The sequence below is a fragment of the Leuciscus leuciscus genome, assembly GCF_965113295.1.
Source record: "Leuciscus leuciscus genome assembly, chromosome: 20".
Classification (NCBI taxonomy): domain Eukaryota; kingdom Metazoa; phylum Chordata; class Actinopteri; order Cypriniformes; family Leuciscidae; genus Leuciscus; species Leuciscus leuciscus.
This window is the reverse complement of record NC_138744.1, coordinates 36,686,034-36,706,294: the sequence shown is the minus strand read 5'-3', so window position 1 is coordinate 36,706,294 and position 20,261 is coordinate 36,686,034. Positions and strand designations below refer to the sequence as shown.

The following is a 20,261-nucleotide window of genomic DNA, read 5'->3' as shown; positions in this document are numbered from 1 at the left end:
TTATTTAAATTTAATACTGTGAAGCTGCTTTGATACAATCTGTATTGTGAAAAGCGCTATACAAATAAACTTGACTTGACTTGACTTGACTTTTTAATCTGCTTTAAGACAAACCATGTGTAAATTCATAAGTCGACAGCATTGCTGAGTATTTTCTCCTTAAAACTGCAGTGAACCAAAGACAGTCTCAAAAACACGCTTTGAAATCGCTGGTGTTTCTGACGTCACAAACTACCTTGTAACCAATCAGATCAAAGTGTGATCGTCAACCAGTGGATCTCTGAGCTGAGTGAGTGAGTGGAGGCGGGGCTCATTTGCATATTCATAGAAGCACGTATACTAAATGAGGCAAGGGTGTCGAGTTACATTCAAGATATTTTAAGGCATGAAGAATTGACCCTTCGCTAAGCCACGACCGAAAACCGCCACAGGCCAATCGTGGCAGCAACCGTAACTAGGCGCGGGAGGTATGGCAAGCTTTCGAGCAAAGGAAACATGCCGAAGCGTTGTGCGTATGGATTGTGCAAATCTGATACCCGGTATCCTAAAAGTTTTCCCTTCTCGAAACCTAAAACCCAAGGGGAGAAATGCCGGGCGTGGATAAAGCAGTGTGGGACGCCCCATTCACAACTACATGTCGGCAGGATTAACAAAAACACCTACGTTTGCTCCGCGACGTGTGAGCAGTAGCCTGGCACGCTAAAAATATAAGCGGGAGAATGTTATCATCGCAAAGTGGTCAGGCTAATATCTTGTGTTAATTCCACAATATTTATGGATAAGATGTTTGATTTATAATTATTAGATTATTTTCAAATTTCACTTATACTGCTGTGCATGAACATAGCTGTTCCTCAATTTGTGTATTTCCCATTTGAATGGTAAGCGTATGAGGCGTCTACTGCTTGCGCTGGGACCTACAGTATAGGTTCTAGCTTCAATTTTGATTAAATTATTCTCTAATCGGTTGCATATTATGTCGTGGATATATCCCTCGAATGCAAACTGCAGTCCCTTTTGTCTTGCTCTCTCAGATATTTCACCTGTTCGCTAAAAATGACTAATTATCTCCTTGGGAATGTCTGACACCGGTGCATACATACTGTAAGAGACGTGCCCGGCGCGAAAGCTTGTCAGGCATAGCAACAGTAACTAAGGAGGGCGGGGCTTAAAGAAGGGTCGTTTGCTTTCAAGGAAAAAAAGTTTAAACGTAATTTTGGTGATCAAAGATAAGTAAAAAAAAAGAAAAAAGAAAGGGATGCAATTATTGACTACAGGGGGCCTTTAAAAACCATCATAAATAAACTCCTAATGTGCCAGCTTACTATGATTATTACAGTAATCTGCAGTCAGCACAAAAAGACGGCCTTCGAGGTGTTTTTCAGCCATGTGATTTCATTTAGTGTGTCGATAGCTTTTTTTGAATGTATGCAAGCCACAGCATTTCAGACAGTTTTGAGAAGTGATTGCAGCCAATTATCTGAAAGAATTATTCAGTCACATGACTTAAAGGGATAGTTCACCCAAAAAAATTAAAATTCGGCCATTAATTACTCACCCTCATGTCGTTCCAAAGCCGTAAGACTTTCGTTCATCTTCGGAAAACAAATTAAGATCTTTTTTGATGAAATCTGAAAGCCCTTTCTGTCCCTCCATTGACAGTCTACGCAACTACCACGTTCAAGCCCCAGAAAGGTAAAGACAGCATTAAAGGGGACATATCATGCTAAATGCACTTTTTTAGCCCTTAAATGCATTTTGTTGTATATTTGGAGTGTTTAGAAGTACAGAAAAGATGAAATTATTCTCTTCAGGTGCTTCGTTGATATCTTTATATTCTGTTTTGGTCATATTTTTCAACCGGTTCAGATTTTTCTGTTATCTATGACGTTTTTTGAACTATCACGTCACAGTATTTGCAGCGGAACTGCCAAATAAGGACATTGACTTCCGGCCCAACACTTCGAGCAATCCGCCATTATTATTTCTCGCTGCAATTTTGTAGTCCAAGCTAAAGGATGCAGAAGTTACGAGAGGGTAAGTTAAAATGTTCGGTTGTTGGATGTAGTAACCCACACGCTTCATTACACCGTCTAATTTAGATGAACTGCCGCGCTTGTGACAGGAGCATGTTTAACTGAAAGAACGAGCAGAGAGAGAGACCCGGTCGCGCGCGCGCCCACTCTCTCTCTTCAGAGCCAGGCGAAAGTGTAAACAAGACTTCACCGTCTCCAAACTAGACGCTGTCTTGCTCTCTCTCCCTCGGACATATTAATCAAAATAAATCGACACGGTGGTAAAAGGTCGGAAGACCAAAGTTTCATGTGTAAATACAGTAACACACCATTGCGATACATCCATATGAAGACGTTGTTCTGCAGGTTCGTCGTCTTCATTTTCATCTCGCTCCGGCTCTGGCTCGAACATGTAAGGCTGGCTGGACAAGTCTTCCGTTGTTGACATTTTGTTAATAACGTGTGTATAAAAGTTTCTGTGCGCTAGATAATCGTATCTCTGCTACCAGACTACAAAAATGGCCGAACGGGGTGGAGTTGAACCGAGTGTCACCGCTACTGCCTGGAGAGGGGGCGGGGTATGAAGTGTCTCAATATTATTTAAAGAGACCGCACCAAAACGAGTTGCTTTCAGAAGCACATTAGAAAAGGGGTAGAAAAGGGGCCTGTGGAGCTATAATAATGAGGAATTCAGACCCAAGCATTGCAGTTCCGCTTTATATAGACTACAAATGTATGATTTATATGTAAAAAGGAACAATTTAAAAGCATGATATGTCTCCTTTAAAGTAATCCCTGTGACTCCAGTGGTTTAGCCTCAATGTTATGAAGTGATGTGAGTGCTTTGTTTGTGCAACGACATGAGGGTAAGTAATTAATGACAGACTTCATCTTGGGATGAACTATCCCTTTAAGGCAAAGTTGCATGACTTTTTTTTTTATGTGCATACGTATTTATTTGTTAAATGTATTTACACCGTAGTTTATGCTTCTTACAGAATTAAAAGGTTTCCACCTCAACTGGTCATATACCTTTTTCTTTTTTTTTTCAAAGTGTTCAATGTGCATAAAAACGCTGAATGAAAACTTGGCTAATGTAAAAATAGCTATTTTACATGTCAAACTTCAATGGAAAGCCGACATGTATCAGTTAGATTGCGTTACAGTTTATGCATATGTACAACATATATAGTGAGATTATAAGATGCGGGTTACATCTGGAGAGGATGCAAAAGAAAACCCAACAAATTTGGTCAGAAAAAGACCAAAAAGAGTTTTAAAACCCTGAATCCAAGCGTGAACTTTTACCTCACCTGCTTCAATTCTCACCCACCGGCTCTGTGAAATACTGCTAAAACACACACAGCGACCCACTGCTGAAACGATTGCAATAATGAAACAGGGGAGAGAAGTGTGTGTGTGTGTGTGTGTGTGTGTGTGTGTGTGTGTGTGTGTGTGTGTGTGTGTGTGTGTGTGTAACCGCCTGTAGAACCATCTCCATATCTCTGTTCAGATGTGCCCATCATCTTAAAACAGCGTTCGCTGCTCGGAGCGGTGCTGACTGAGAGAAAAAAAAAGATGTCTAGAGGACAAATATGGCCCGTAAATAATTAATCACATCCGCTCTCTGTCACTCCTAGGATTCTCCTAGACTTGATCCAGCTTGCTTTATCTCCATGTCCCTTGATATAAAAAACACACATACTTGCCCTCGAAACACACACTGCATGAAGCAGAGAGCCCTCTCCTGATGGACTGTCATTCAAAACCTACGAGTCCTACGAGTGTACAATATAAAGAAGTTTAAATCAATACAACATTTCTTTTCCTTCAGTTTGAAAACAAGCATTATTTATTTATCGCATTATTTACAGCAATGCACTTACATAGGAAGGCTCTTAGGAATTCCAACAAGATAAGCGTTAAAATATTGTTTCAAAAGTATAGCTCCAAGACTAACAAAATAATGCGTGACTAACACCTCTAAAAGCTTGTTCACACCAAAGACAATAAAGACAATCGTATTAGATGAGCAGAGAGGGAGATGAGTCCGCACCACAACTATAACGATAATGGAACAGAAAAACAATATTATTGGAATTGGAATGACTTACAGAACTGATGAATAATTAAAACATTGACAGCCAATCAGAATCCACCATGCTTTAAAGAGCTCGAGCATTTAAAGTGACAGACGACAAATCCTGCAGCGCGAGGTTCGAACAGAGAATGTCTAATAAGGAGAGAAGTTTCACTCAGTAAACTTCCGGCTTCTGAACTGGTTGCAGTTCCACTCTGGTTCCATATGAGGGCGCTCACAGCACAAGTGCAGGATGAATGGAGGACTATGGCGCTATACCCCTCAAAATCCACTTCTCTCAGGATATAATTTTTTGTCTAGTAATTTGAATGTTGTATTCGAAAGGAGATGCAAAGAAATTACACATTGCTGGGTGTTAGATTTTTTAGAGTCACTTATTTGCTTTAAAAAGTCTTTTGAAATGTCGATGACGTCATACACATCGTACGACCAGAGATACTGCTTTACGGCGATCCTTCAGTCACTATAACCCATGTTGAACTTGCAAAACCTACAATCAAATCTGAGATTTCTCAACGGCAATCGGGTGAAAGAGACAAATTTAGCCGTGTAGCGTCATAGACTCCCATTCATTTTGCACTCATGGGTGATCGCCCCCAGTGGAACTTTGGTGGAACTACAACCAAAATTTGGAACAATAGGACTTAATAGGGAGTGGCCAGGCTCTCCGTATAGACGGGCTCTGGTTCGAATAAACAGAGTTTTATCGTTCGTTGGTGTGGACGCTAAAATAGTTATGGGTATCTTTATAGTTATTGTTCTTGGTGTGGAGACCAATCTTTTCTGAGCAAAGTTATACAATATTTCAACTACTGTTATGAACATGTTGGTAACCCCAGAGTTTTTTGCACAATACACACAAGAATACCAGAGAGAGACCATTTACCAAGTGATCAAGGGATCAAGGTTTCGCTGGTTGGCATGCTTAGTTTGCCCCTGCTGGTAGATATTATTACTACACCATTATGTTGCTAATTAAAATCTAGACAGCCAGTGAAAAATAGCAGTGCATTTCAAATAAATAAATAAATATTATTAATAATAAATATGCAAGCTTTTTTTTTAATCCCACTTTTTTTAATTTTCAGTTTTTAAGCTCTCAAAATTAAAATAGCAGCACACTGATAACTGATTAACATCATAACAAAACTGATCTACCTGATATTTGATTACAGCACATCTTTCTCTCAGACGGACTGATTCTGCTTCAGGTGTTACAGACCCCTTTATTGTTCCAGCCATGGGAATTATATTGAGAATGCATAAACAGACAGTCATCTAGACAAGTAATCCCACAGCTAAACGGATGATTGAGACAAACTAAACTGCTCAAATAATATCCACACACATACAAGATCCACGCTTTGAATCCCACTGGAATGCCTCACATCCTAGACTTCCACTGTAAATTTTGTTTGTTTTGACAAACTGAGGGATGAGTCAATATTTTATAACACAGATGTTGTTTTGCACATTCCATTAAGAGCCAGTTGTGGTATTGTGCATCAGGTTGAGTATGACTGATAATTTATGCTGAAGATTAAAAAATTATGATTTCAAGTTTACAATAAAAAAATTAAATAAACACACACACACACACACACATGTATGCAACTTATGTTTGCATGCAAAACTGATTGGGTTTTAAACTGTAGTAAAACCCAACAAGCAGTGGTCAGGAAACACTAGCCATGTGTTCTGCAATCTGAGGTTATAAACCAAACAAATTAAATATCTGGGGTTAACCACACTGCCGTCTCTGCTGTCATCACCCTCGTCCTAACAAGATCTACAAGCTCTAACGCCACTCGTGCCTTATAATGCTGCCATGGAGGAACCAAACACCGGACACGATAATTGAGGATGTCTACTGCATCGAAGCTGCACATCCAGGACCGGAAACGTCAAGTTGCCTTTGATTTCAGTCAGAAGTTATTTAAATACACAACAAATGAATAAATAAAGAAGAGTTGCTGTGCACATACACCATCTATAATCTGGGTCAAAAGGAGCATCAGGCACGTCCAGTGCAGACGGATTTGTTGATTATAACGGGAGTGATTTACTCAGGGAGTGTGTGTGTGTGTGTGTGTGTTATCACGCATCACAGCACGCCACCTGCGTCTACTGAAGACATGGGCTGTGTCCGAAATGCCCCCTATACCCGTAAATAGGGTATATTTGAGGGGACAGCCATTTGTAGTGGTGTCCGAAACCATAGTGGACGTTATCGAGTGCACTCATTCAATCCCACAATGCACCGCAATAAAGAGTGTATAACTGATGTACGCTCAATAGCTAGAGAATACCCATAATGCACTGCGAGAGTCGTGTCGAATGAATTACCACTTCTCGCCAGAAGATGGCGCTCACAACTGAATCATCCATCCATCCATTTTTAAAACCACTGGTCCATTGTGGGTACCGCGTAATATCATACAGGTATACATTTCTTTTTAATTGATTCTTAATTTGTTTGATTAAGGTTTATACATGCTAGTTTTCCCATGTCAGAGCTCAAGATAAATATTTTCTCATAACTACTGGAGCTGCTAGTTTGCTAAGGATCAAATGATTATTATTTAACAGAAAGAACAAACTATGCAAAAGCGGCAGCCCTTCCGGCTGGATTTAAATATGCAAATGCTTCAGAGTCTGTGCTTGGATCATTATTGCAGTGATTATTATGTTTCTTGCATGTTATATGTTTGGCAACAGTTGCAACATTTGATGGAAATAACATCACAACATGTTTTTTCCATCAAGAAGTGCATCAATTTTTGGTCAAGATCTTGTATTGCCAATGCAAGAGTCCAGCACTCTGTAAAGTCTCCTCCAGCACATCCCAAACACTTTCAATGGATTTAAGCTCTGGATTCATGTGTGAAAATTATTCTTCATTCTTTCACAATCTGAGCCTGATGAATTTTGACATTGTCATTGTGATATGTCTTCCTACATGGTTGTTTAAGAAATGAAAAGCTACACACTAGAAGAACTGCTGCCAAACATGCTAGAAACATAATAATCACTGCAATAATGATCCAATCATAAACTCTTAAAGTCCCCCTGTAGTCAACAATTTTATCCCTTAAAACTCATCTTTGATCACCAAAATGACATATTTAAAAGTTTTTTTTCACAGCTATACATCAGTTCAAAACATAATAATTAATCATTTCTGATCATTGACTCTCAGTCTTTATTCACACTTTCCTCATGGTTTCTCAATAGAATTAATAAAAGTATAGAATAGAATAGTTCTAATAGACATGAGAACTATTCAATGCAGCGTTACAGCATTGTAACGCTGTGTGACAACATGCCCCACCTGCGCAACTGGGCTTTAAACCCGGCTAGTGTCTTTTTCTGGTTAGATCAGCATTAAAGAACTGTCTCAACTGTTAAATAACAGATATAAGATTAAAATAATATCAGATTTGAAATTAACTTTAGCTATGGTTAAATAAATGCTCAGTGATAGCCTATCTTCCAAAGATTTTTTTTCATTTTGGCGCATTTTTTTCTATATATATTGTTGATAATATATGGCAACTACACTAAGTTTCGTCATGCTGGCATGTGTGGAAAGTTGTGTTACAACAAGCCCTGCGTTAGTTTGTGCCCCGCTCACCCCATTTTTCTTGTTATAATTATCATGCATTATTTTTTAAATATAAATGAAGAGTTAGATTTTTGTTAAAAAAAAAAAAAATCAGTCACATTAGAGGACAGCAAAAAAGTTTAGAAGTGATAAAAATGGTAAAACATCTAAAAGCATCTTAAAAATAGACACCTTGCCTTTTACATTCATATAGGCTAAATGTAAAACTAATGTCTTTGAAAGTTTACATCCACACTGTTAAACGATCCCAATTACATTTCTAAAAATGTAATATAACACACACACACACACACACACACACACACATTTTCAAGCCCTTAAAAGCAGATTGACCTCAGAGCAACAGATCTGCTGTCTCTCCTGCGGTGAGATCTGATCCCGTTCCTCCGCACATTTGGAAAGGAATAATCCCTTCAGCTGGAAGATCCAGACAACACGCTGAGACAGAGCGGCAGGTTTTGCAGAAACGCGTGATTTCACGCTGTTTGCTAAACTCCACTGCAACATTCAGGTGTGTGTGGTGAGGCTGCGCTCCTCTGATGTCCCCGTGAGAAACCCCTCGCTGGGAGACCAGACGGGGAGTCTATAAAACAAACCCGCAGAATAACCAGACTTACCAATAAACATGCTCTCCATGGTCATCACGCGCACAGATCCGCGGCGTCCCCGCGCACCGCTGTCCTCAACAGTGAATCCATGATTTCATCTGTGCATGTGGGGAAGTGCGACCACGAGGGTCTGTCTATCTCTGTGAACTGAGATCTTCAGAGAAACTCCTCAGCTGTGTCTCTGAGCGAGCAGATCCTCTCCAGATGTAATCTGACTCCTGGAGAACGAGCCGATATCAGCGTCTCTAGCGGGAGTCAAGCCGAGGCTGCTCATTTGTTCTGTCTGAGTGTTCCTCAGGCACTTCTCTCTCTCTCTCTCTCTCTCTCTCTCTCTCTCTCTCTCTCTCTCTCTCTCTCTCTCTCTCTCTCTCTCTCTCTCTCCCTCTCTCTTCAGTTATCTGGTGACGTCCTCAAATGCGATTCATAAAGTAAACAAGATTTTCATTTCTAGCATACTGTGTTAATTTATCTAAGAGTGTTTGACAGGGTGCTTTAACTGGTTTAGGGTTTTCGATGTGGTGTTGCTAGATGGCTATTAGGGTGTTCTATTACTAGTGTATTTTGCAAGATTGTTGCTAGGGTGCTCCGGGCTGTTGCTATGGTGTTGTGGGTAGTTGCAGCAGTTGCTTACTGGCAAAAAAAATTAACTCTCTCATGTCTCTGTGATCTTTGGCCCTTTAAATATGTCACAGTCACTACAATGCAAGCCTCTTTTTGCTGGTTATCATCTGCAAGGGGAACAACAGTCTAAACTAAAAGTAAAGTAACAAATACGTTAACAAATGTGTGGCAAGTGTTATGTTGCTAATATGTTTAATACTTACAGTTAGGAGTTGGTTCATATTTTCTTTTATAGTTGTATGTATGTAAGATACAGCAGGTGGAGAGTTTGGGGCGTGGCTACTGTAGCAGGTGGAGAGTTTGGGGCGTGGCTACTGCAGCAGGTGGAGAGTTTGGGGCGTGGCTACTGCAGCAGGCGGAGAGTTTGGGGCGTGGCTACTGCAGCAGGCGGAGAGTTTGGGGCGTGGCTACTGCAGCAGGTGGAGAGTTTGGGGCGTGGCTACTGCAGCAGGCAGAGAGTTTGGGGCGTGACTACTGCAGCAGGTCGAGAGTTTGGGGCGTGGCTACTGCAGCAGGTCGAGAGTTTGGGGCGTGGCTACTGCAGCAGATGGAGAGTTTGGGGCGTGACTACTGCAGCAGGTCGAGAGTTTGGGGCGTGGCTACTGCAGCAGATGGAGAGTTTGGGGCGTGACTACTGCAGCAGGTCGAGAGTTTGGGGCGTGGCTACTGCAGCAGATGGAGAGTTTGGGGCGTGACTACTGCAGCAGGTCGAGAGTTTGGGGCGTGACTACTGCAGCAGGCGGAGAGTTTGGGGCGTGACTACTGCAGCAGGTCGAGAGTTTGGGGCGTGGCTACTGCAGCAGATGGAGAGTTTGGGGAGTGGCTAATGTAGCAGGTGGAGAGTTTGGGGCGTGGCTACTGTAGAAGGTGAGAGTTTGGGGCGTGGCTACTGTAACAGGTGGAGAGTTTGGGGCGTGGCTACTGTAGAAGGTGAGAGTTTGGGGCGTGGCTACTGTAACAGGTGGAGAGTTTGGGGTGTGGCTACTGTAGAAGGTGAGAGTTTGGGGCGTGGCTACTGTAACAGGTGGAGAGTTTGGGGCGTGGCTAATGTAGCAGATGGAGAGTTTGGGGGCGTGGCTACTGTAGAAGGTGAGAGTTTGGGGCGTGGCTACTGTAACAGGTGGAGAGTTTGGGGCGTGGCTATTGTAGCAGGCAAAGAGTTTGGGGAGAGGCTACTGTAGAAGATGAGAGTTTGGGGCATGGCTACTGTAATAGGTAAGAGTTTGGGGCGTGGCTAATGTAGAAGGTGAGAGTTTGGGACGTGGCTACTGTAACAGGTGGAGAGTTTGGGGAGAGGCTACTGTAGAAGGTGAGAGTTTGGGGCGTGGCTACGGTAACAGGTGAGAGTGTGGGGCGTGGCTACTGCAGCAGACGGAGAGTTTGGGGAGTGGCTAATGTAGCAGGCGGAGAGTTTGGGGAATGGCTAATGTAGCAGGCGGAGAGTTTGGGGCGTGACTACTGCAGCAGGTGGAGAGTTTGGGGCGTGGCTACTGCAGCAGGTGGAGAGTTTGGGGCGTGGCTACTGTAGCAGGTGGAGAGTTTGGGGCGTGGCTACTGTAGCAGGCGGAGCTACTGTAGCAGGTGGAGAGTTTGGGGCGTGGCTAATGTAGCAGGCGGAGAGTTTGGGGAGTGGCTACTGTAACAGGTGAGAGTTTGGGGCGTGGCTACTGTAACAGGTGAGAGTTTGGGACGTGGCTACTGTAGCAGGTGGAGAGTTTGAGGGCGTGGCTAATGTAGAAGGTGGCGAGTTTTGGGGCGTGGCTACTGTAGCAGGTGGAGAGTTTGGGGGCGTGGCTACTGTAGCAGGCGAAGCAAGAGAGTAGGTGTGTTCGACATCGGCTGCGGCTGGATGTAACCGATCGGCGAGAGTAGCCGCGTGCAGGCGGGGAGGAGCTGCAAACGGAGACGTGAAGCCGGACACTTTCTGGTTCCCGTAGTGACTGCTCACGTGGTGTTTGCATACTTTACCACAGCTGCAGTGAAATAAATGCAATATTTGCCAAATAATACACAGATGTTTCAGAGACATTTTCATTCTATACTTTATGTACTGCTTCATACAGCATCTGTTTGAATAAGAATAAAGTTCAACATAAGCTACTATCAATGAAGTGGAGTCTACGTTTTTTAAGCAGTTTTAATTTGATAAACATGACGCAATATAACATGACAACGACATGAAAAGAGTGTTCACTGTTATAATAAACTGATTTGAGAGCTTTAGAGGAACTAAAGGTGTTCGAATAAACACGAAACACACGTGATCGTTGTCATGCAGTGAATCCGGCCAATCATGGAACAGCTGTGTCGTCATCAGCCCACGTGCAGCCCAGTGCAGCCGCTCTTGAGAGTAGTTCTCCGGCTACTCTCGAATTGCTCTCACGGTACTTTGATGGCATACGTCACAGTCACGTGGCGTCGGCGCTGTATCAAGTCGGACAAAATTTCTAACCGGCATGCACTGCTTTAAGTCAGATGCCGATCGGTCTGCGCAGAGCTGCATAAAGTCGAACAAGCCTAACGTTTAGCTGCTGTGGAACCATGACTGATGCATTACATGGAAAATTCAGCTTCAGTTACAGGAGTATAAAACAAAATTTACAGCATTTAGACCTTCAAAGATTAAACAGGTCATGAACACATTAAAGCGAACGGCCTTGAGATGAAAAGCAATGGCTACTAGGGAGTGGCCACTGTAGCAAGTGGAGTGTTTGGGGCGTGGCTACTGCAGCAGATGGAGAGTTTGGGGCGTGGCTACTGTAGCAGGTGGAGAGTTTGGGGCGTGGCTACTGTAGTAGGTGGATAGTTTGGGCCGTGGCTACTGTAGTAGGTGGAGAGTTTGGGGAGTGGCTACTGTAGTAGGTGGAGAGTTTGGGGCGTGGCTAGTGTAGCAGGTGGAGAGTTTGGGGCATGGCTACTGTAACAGGTGGAGAGTTTGGGGCGTGGCTAATGTAGCAGGTGGAGAGTTTGGGGAGAGGCTACTGTAGAAGGTGAGAGTTTGAGGCGTGGCTAATGTAGAAGGTGAGAGTTTGGGGCATGGCTACTGTAACAGGTGGAGAGTTTGGGGCGTGGCTAAGGTAGCAGGCGGAGAGTTTGGGGAGTGGCTACTGTAGAAGGTGAGAGCTTGGGGTGTGGCTACTGTAACAGGCGGAGAGTTTGGGGTGTGGCTACTGCAGCAGGTGGAGAGTTTGGGGCGTGGCTACTGTAACAGTTGGAGAGTTTGGGGAGTGGCTAATGTATTAGGCGGAGAGTTTGGGGCGTGGCTACTGCAGCAGGCGGAGAGTTTGGGGCGTGGCTAATGTAGCAGATGGAGAGTTTGGGAGTGGCTAATGTAGCAGTTGGAGAGTTTGGGGAGTGGCTAATGTAGCAGACGGAGAGTTTGGGGCGTGGCTACTGTAACAGGTGGAGAGTTTGGGGAGTGGCTACTGCAGCAGATGGAGAGATTGGGGAGTGGCTACTGTAACAGGTGGAGAGTTTGGGGAGTGGCTACTGTAGCAGGCGGAGAGTTTGGGGAGTGGCTACTGTAACAGGTGGAGAGTTTGGGGAGTGGCTACTGTAGCAGGCGGAGAGTTTGGGGAGTGGCTACTTTAGCAGGTGGAGAGTTTGGGGTGTCACTACTGTAGCAGATGGAGAGATTGGGGAGTGGCTACTGTAACAGGTGGAGAGTTTGGGGAGTGGCTACTGTAGCAGGCGGAGAGTTTGGGGAGTGGCTACTGTAGCAGGTGGAGAGTTTGGGGTGTCACTACTGTAGCAGATGGAGAGATTGGGGAGTGGTTACTGTAACAGGAGGAGAGTTTGGGGAGTGGCTTCTGCAGCAGGTGGAGAGTTTGGGGTGTCACTACTGTAGCAGATGGAGAGATTGGGGAGTGGCTACTGTAGCAGGTGGAGAGTTTGGGGCGTGGCTACTGTAGCAGGAGGAGAGTTTGGGGAGTGGCTACTGCAGCAGGTGGAGAGTTTGGGGTGTCACTACTGTAGCAGATGGAGAGATTGGGGAGTGGCTACTGTAACAGGAGGAGAGTTTGGGGAGTGGCTACTGTAACAGGAGGAGAGTTTGGGGAGTGGCTACTGCAGCAGACGGAGAGTTTGGGGAAAAAACACATTAAAGCAAATGGCATTGAGATGAAACGCAATACTACAATACAACATCATGTACCTGTTCAGAAAGACAAATGTACCAGTTTATAATGTTTACATTGATGTGTCCAGTGTAAACAGCCTCAAAGTGTTGTGGCATGTCATGTCAAAAAATGTGTTTATTATAAGTGAGATGCTCGCGCTTGCGCTCGCTCTAGACAGAGTGTAAGCCAACTCAATTGCTTACTCATCACACATAGCAACACAGCTAAAAGTACCTTTTATTGAAAGTAGCCTACTTCTACCTGTTGATACATGCCTTCACAAGCACCCGTAAGAACTGTGATTGTGATGTTTGAGTTGGGGAGGCGTGACGCGCGAAAGGGGCGTTTGCAAGATATGCTTTATTTTTTTAATTCCGTTAGGTGCCACTGGTGTCACAGAAACTACATACTTCACTTTTAAGTATTAGCAATTAGTAATAGTGATGCTGTCCTTAAACACCACTAATGTTTTTTTTCTTTTATTCTAAAAATGCTAAAAGTTTTAGGTCATCATAATTAGCTTTAAATACGAACTATCATGTCTATGGTAGTACATTTAAATGAACAGGCATGCATGTGTAAGTGTGTCATTAGCCCTATTCGGACGGGACTAGTTTAACATGGAGAGGTGGGGTAAAGTAATAATTACCAGAGCTTCTCTGTGATTTTAGTCCCGTCTGAATGTGCATCTCAGTGATCATTACGGACAATGTCAGTACAGATTACGGCAACTTTTACCTTCAGTAAAAAGGTCCGGAAAAATTACCTCAGGTAATACTAATCCCGTGCGAATAGACCCGCTGTAAATATGTACATAAATATTTCATAATTTCTTGTTTAAAAGTAGTTTTCTGCGTTTTTTCATGTATGGAGACGCTTGAAAAAGCATCAGTTGCGTTCTAGTCGCTGGGACGAGTCTGTGGCAAAACTCAAGTGTTTCACACACACCATTCAGATCAGAAAGAAGATTGAAAGCACTTGTTAGAGGCACGAAACATCTTTTATTGTTAGGTAAGTGCCTATACCAACACAATCCAATCTGAAGTTAATTAATACATCGACCGGACATAACTGTTTTATATGTATAAATATAGGTTGTTTGCGCACGTGATATCAGGAAGCAGCGTAATACACACATGACGAGCAAATCGGGTTACTCTCCCACTTCTGCTAGTTTTACTGAGATTTCTTATCCCGGGCGAACTGGCTATTACTATTACAGACGTCCTGTGGTAAAATTACATTACTCCATCTACCCTTGTAAAGTTAATCCCGTCCGAATAGGCCTTTTGTGAGACCATGGGAGAATATGTCATCCCGGACACAAAAACACACGTACACTTGACCTTGATTCCCCTCTTGGCTCTCTCTCAGATCTTTCCTTGATTGGTTCACTGTAATTCTATCTGAAGGTCAGGAGGAATTGACCGTTCGAAAGCCTCCCACACTTACTGCCTACAAATCAGAGGCTTTGCTTGCAAACAGCAAAACAAACATGCATGCAGAGAAAAACAGATCCTAACGCACTCTCATCCACTCATAGAGTTCAAGAGAGAGGAAAAACAAAAACACTGACAGCAACAAAACTCATTTCCTCTACGGGTTGTACAATACGCTCGCCTGTGCTATAAGAGACGGCAGATATTTTGCATCATTGCACAGATGTTTTCAATTAATCCCGAATTCCCAATCGCTCTCGTCCCGCCTCCATCCCGCTGCGAGTAAATACATTTATTCCGTATCTATAGTCACAGAGCCTCCACTCGTCCAGGCTGGCAAATGTGTTTTTTAACCTTGACTTGGAGGTGTCACTGCTGAGATAGTGCATTATTTGTCACCATGAATAGCATTTAACAGCAGCTGTGCCCAGAGGAGCCCATGGTGAACCACATGCAAAGTGCAGCATGGGAAACTTCATTAATCTCGCTGTCACTTTCGTGACGCTTTTCATTAGTTACGCTGCTATCTGATCAACTGGCAGTTTGTGGGAGGTTACGTGTGTTTCCGAAGCTCTGACCAGCATCTGCGAAAGAGGAGAGATGATCTGGGAAGCAGAAGAGAGAGTGCTGTGCTCTTTCCCACAATGCACCATTCAACAGGCAATGCTCATGGTATTATAGCTTAATGCTCACTGAATCCTGCAGTATATAAAGCATTACTATTTTTTTAAAATAAATAAATAAAATACTTAATGAATCCTGTACAGTATATACATAAAGCATTACTATTGTTTAATAAAATATAAAAATAAATAAATAAACTGCTTAATGAATCATGCTCAGTATATTCGGCATTTAGTATAAAAAAATAATTATATATAAAAAAAAATAAATAAAAAAAATGCTTACTGAATCCTGCACAGTATATAAAGCATTTACTATTTTTAATAAACAAAAATAATTTAATAAATGAATAAATAAATAAACAAATAAGTACATAAAAACTGATTACTAAATCCTGCTCATTATTAATGGTATTTACAATTTTTTAAATAATTTATTTTTTAAACAAATAATTAACACAGTATATACAAATATCACAGTATATATAGCATTTACTAATTTTAATAAATAAACAATAAAAATAAACAAACAAACAAACTGATTACTGAAATCTGCACAATACAATGTTTAATATTTAAAATAAAAAATATATTAAAAGTAAAAAAAATATTTTGCATTTTTTTATGTTTTTTTTATTATTTTTTTTAAATGGTGTTATTTATTTGGGAACTCTAAAATATATTATCTGAACTGCTATTTAACTTAATTTTATCTCTGTAAAGTCTTACTGTATGACAGCTTTTGACTCAATTGAGTCTATTTCTATTTCTTCTACGGAAATGTAAGAGAAAAATATCAGTAAGTGAATTTTACCTAAGAAGTCTCATGATGAGCAATGAAAAAAACACAACACTGGAGTAAAACAATCTGTCATATATCTATCCTTATAACATCACTAACCCTTAGTTACTTTCCCTGCAAGGTGTAAACAAACACACACAATAAAAAAAAAAACATTTTCATATACAAATTAAAAAATGACTCCATCAGCAGAAAAGGCCTCGGGTGAAGTCATTCTGCAGGAATAATCCAGTCACCCCGTCAGGACGTCAGTCTATATGACTATATATTCTGACATAAGTGCATAAGACATTTAATGACTGTTGCTGGTAGTGACTCTGGGCTATAATGGCTGGCGTGAGGCTCGACAGACGCCTACAGAAGCAGAGGTCAATGTGTCGTTCACATTTAAAGGAATGAATATGTGACGAGAGCAGCTCCCATCAAACCCTCTTCACCACTGCAGGACGAGGATCAGAAAGCAAAGCAAGTCTATTTATATAGCAAATTTCATACACAATGGTAATTCAAAGTGCTTTACATAGAAAAGGAGTTAAAATAGCCATAAAATAATCACAACATATGCCTTAGAAATAAAAAATATCATGCATAAGAAGTAAACTAAAGGCTAAAATATATTCCTGACTCCCTGAATCACAAAATTTGTGGCCCGAGAACTTCATTTCAATTCCTGATTTTGCAAACAGGTTGCAGAATTGCAATTAGAATTTGAATGCAAGTAAAATTAAAACAAATTAAAATTCATGCGACTAATTTAGGCTAGAAACTAGAAAAGCAAAATTTGAAAAGAGAATCTTTGCATGTCAACGTAACAAAGGCTTGTTTGAAAGTGTTGGATGAACGATAGATAGATAGATAGATAGATATATAGATAGATAGATGATAGATGGATAGATAGATAGATATAGATAGATACATTTACATTTATTCATTTAGCTGACGCTTTTATCCAAAGCGACTTACAATTGCTATATATTTCAGAGGTCGCACGCCTCTGGAGCAACTAGGGGTTAAGTGTCTTGCTCAGGGACACATTGGTGTCTCACAGTGGATTCGAACCCGGGTCTCTCACACCAAAGGCATGTGTCTTATCCATTGCGCCACCACCACCCCTATAGATAGATAGATAGATAGATAGATAGATAGATAGATAGATAGATAGATAGATAGATAGATAGATAGATAGATAGATAGATAGATAGATAGATAGATAGATAGATAGATAGATAGATAGATAGAGGATAGATAGATAGATAGATAGATAGATAGATAGATACTATAGATAGATATTCTGAGATATTTCTTAAGTAAATAACCAAGTTTAATGCTTCAAATGTCTCTTAACAGAGCCTCTTATGGCATATTTCCTCAGTATGCATTGATAATCTTGTGATAACGACGTATTCTTGTGTTGACCCTTGTATTCACATGTCCAAGTATTCCCATAAAGTGATTTTATTAAAAGCACATGTTCAGTGAGGTAACTGTACAGTGATACGGATCACGTTTCTCTCTGCATCACCTCCTCACTTCACTCATACAGCTCTCAGAGCAGAGATTAAACACGCTCCGGCGAACGCCGTCCTCCTCCTTACTCTCTCATGCCGCTCACTTTTAATAAGATTTTGCTGCGTGCAAATAGGTAGAGCTGTGAGAAAACAAGGACGTTATTTATTAGGGCTCAGAGAAGCGCTTCATATCATTGGGGCTCATGGAAGCGTTTGAACTTTCAACAGCAGTCGCACGGAAGATCTTATCAGAGTGCTAAATACTAAAAGTGTCTCAACATTTCACAACTGCAGATCACTGACATTTAACCAAATGTGCTGGATCCAAAACATTAAGAGAAAAACACGAGATGTGTTTTCAAACTGTGACTCTGAACAACAATCAAAAGTATCACAATTTGGCATGAAACTCATCCTACATTCATTTACTATGGAAATCACAAGATGCACTCTACAAAACCAAAGCTTTAAAGGGGTCTTTTAAATATTGTATAATGTTTCCTGAGGAGCACTTATATTGTTACTATGATTTTTACATAAAAATTATCATAATTTAGAAATAAAAGGCCATTTCCTACCCTGATTGTAACGCTCTGTTGGAAGGGGCGTGTCTGCTGTGAGACGTCAGTGTAAACGCCCACTGCTGTGATTGGCTAACATCTCTGCATATGAAAAAACAAATATTACAAGTGGAACTCTCTCGAACACTTTTACTACGTTTTTACTACTACAACTGTCAAAATGAACTAATCGCGAAAAGTGTTGATTATAGAATTATATTTAGATCTACTCCCGTCGCATGAAAGGTTGCAGTGATGAGTCTCACTGTACACGAATCATTACATTATCAGAAATCACTGATCATGATGATGGGCATTAGAATTAACACAGTTGCTTGCATGTTGTGGCATTACTGTCGGGTTCATATCTTGCAGTAAAGGTCTGTTTGCGAAGCCTGCGCCGAAATTGCGACTGATTTACCTAAGAATCCACAGTGAAATGCACCGAACAAACAGACATTCACATAGTTGAAAATAAATAAACACTTTCCTAGCATTATGATCCTTTGGAAGGTAATGTTATTTTTAATTTAGTGATCCTGCATCTCAAAGAACACATCTCTTCGAGATACAGGATCTCTTCTGTCTCTCTTCTGTACCCAGCGGTGGATTAAGACTCTTTGGTGCCCTTGGGCACTGACACCTAGAGTTGCAAGTAGATTACAAGTAGATTAAGTAAAGGACCAATCAGCCTTCGTCTTCTAGAGTTTTATCACAGAACTTTGTATTTATGACAGTTTTTTTTAAAAGTTTTTTCTTAGGAAATGTTATTCTGTAATAGCTTTTTGTTCTAAATGAGATTCTAACTGAAACTGCCATGGTTCCCAAACAGATAAGATAGGATTCTAAAGTTAGGATCTTTCTGCAATACACCCCCAGAATATTAATAACCTAAGCAACTATCTGGAACACCCTAGCAACCACATTATTAATGCACTAAAAACCACTCAGAATACCTAAGCAAGGCAAAAACCAAATCTCTTTAGCATCGACTTCCATACATTCTTCAGAAAATTTGTATTTTTTTTACTGTTTTTCCATTTCTGAACTAAATTATTTATTATAAGCAGTGATAAATGATATATTTGATACAGTGAAATGGTAGAAAAAAACATACTGAACATCAGTAATAAGTGACTGAGTTTGTTTTAATTCGAATTATAACTGGCCCGTCAAGCATTACGCTAGAACACACCATTTCCTTTCATGGAGAAGTCTCGGATGAGAGGAAAAAGATAAATGTAGCCAAACTCTACAGAGCCGTTTCCCAGCCGAACAGCTGATAATTAAACTCTTATGTGGGCCTGACATCATCTCCACTCCAGCATGTTCAACTCACGGACTACACCAGATGTCAAACAGGAAGAAATAAGCGCCCGCGGCAATAGCACAGACTAATGTAAAGATATTTAAGAAGAAGTGCTGGGAAATTATCACTGGAGGATCTGAACTTTTACACAACCACTTCGTTTTGGCAAATATCCTGGAAGTAAAGTAAAAAAGTAAGGAGGTCGTTCACACTGAATGTGTTGTGTTAAAAGCGACAAGATGGACTGCAACGGACACATGATCACATGATGCATTAGAAATCATTCTAATATGCTGATATTTCAGATTATTTGTTGAATTTTAACAATATAATGCATTCTTGCTAAATGTATAATTTTTTGCTTTGGTCTGGACTAGGGGTGGAACGGTACACAGAAGTCACGGTTCGGTTCATACCTCGGTTCAGACATCACGGTTCGGTACGAGTTCGGTACAATGGAGGGAAAAGCAAAATAAAAATGCAGAAGGCTTGTGCATTATGGGTTATTAAGTTATATTAATAAAGTAAAGGCATAGATCCAGTTTATTTGTTGTGCACTGACAATAGTTTTATATAATTAGTTTATTATTTAAATTAATAAAAAGACAAAAAGACCTTGAGATATGTTTGGTAATTGTACCTCAATGAATTGAAAATTAATTTGCAACATTTCAGATTAATATATTTGTTTTCCTTAAAATTTTAATTAACAGTAACTTAAACACTTTGCAGTTTGAATGATGTCCTGTATAAACAAAATGACGGAGTATGTTTTTAAGTTTCCAGTGTTTGATCGCGCCCGCGCCTCACACACACACAAATATAAGTAAACACTTTGCGAATTTTCGATCGCACCCGCGCCTCTCTCTCTCTCTCTATTCCAGCATTGCAATCTTTACATCATATTAAACTCATCTTTACATTAGGTGTCC

The 20,261-nt window shown here is 41.0% G+C and overlaps 2 protein-coding genes across 4 annotated transcripts in view; one reads left to right on the top strand and one right to left on the bottom strand.

The window, feature by feature from the left end:
• The window catches only part of znf385d (zinc finger protein 385D), an 84,797-nt gene extending 76,149 nt beyond the window's left edge, over positions 1–8,648 (bottom strand). For 2 of the 3 annotated variants that reach the window (XM_082150109.1, XM_082150110.1), the window contains exon 1: positions 8,359–8,648. In XM_082150109.1, the coding sequence (XP_082006235.1) occupies positions 8,359–8,383 (25 nt within the window). In that variant the 5' untranslated portion in view covers positions 8,384–8,648. The remainder of the gene's footprint in view (positions 1–8,358) is intronic. The other variant, XM_082150111.1, reaches the window with a different exon arrangement.
• Positions 1–20,261, top strand: part of LOC309484366 (uncharacterized protein) — a gene marked incomplete at its 5' end in the record, with an annotated part of 167,226 nt that overhangs the window by 86,743 nt on the left and 60,222 nt on the right. The window lies entirely within an intron of this gene.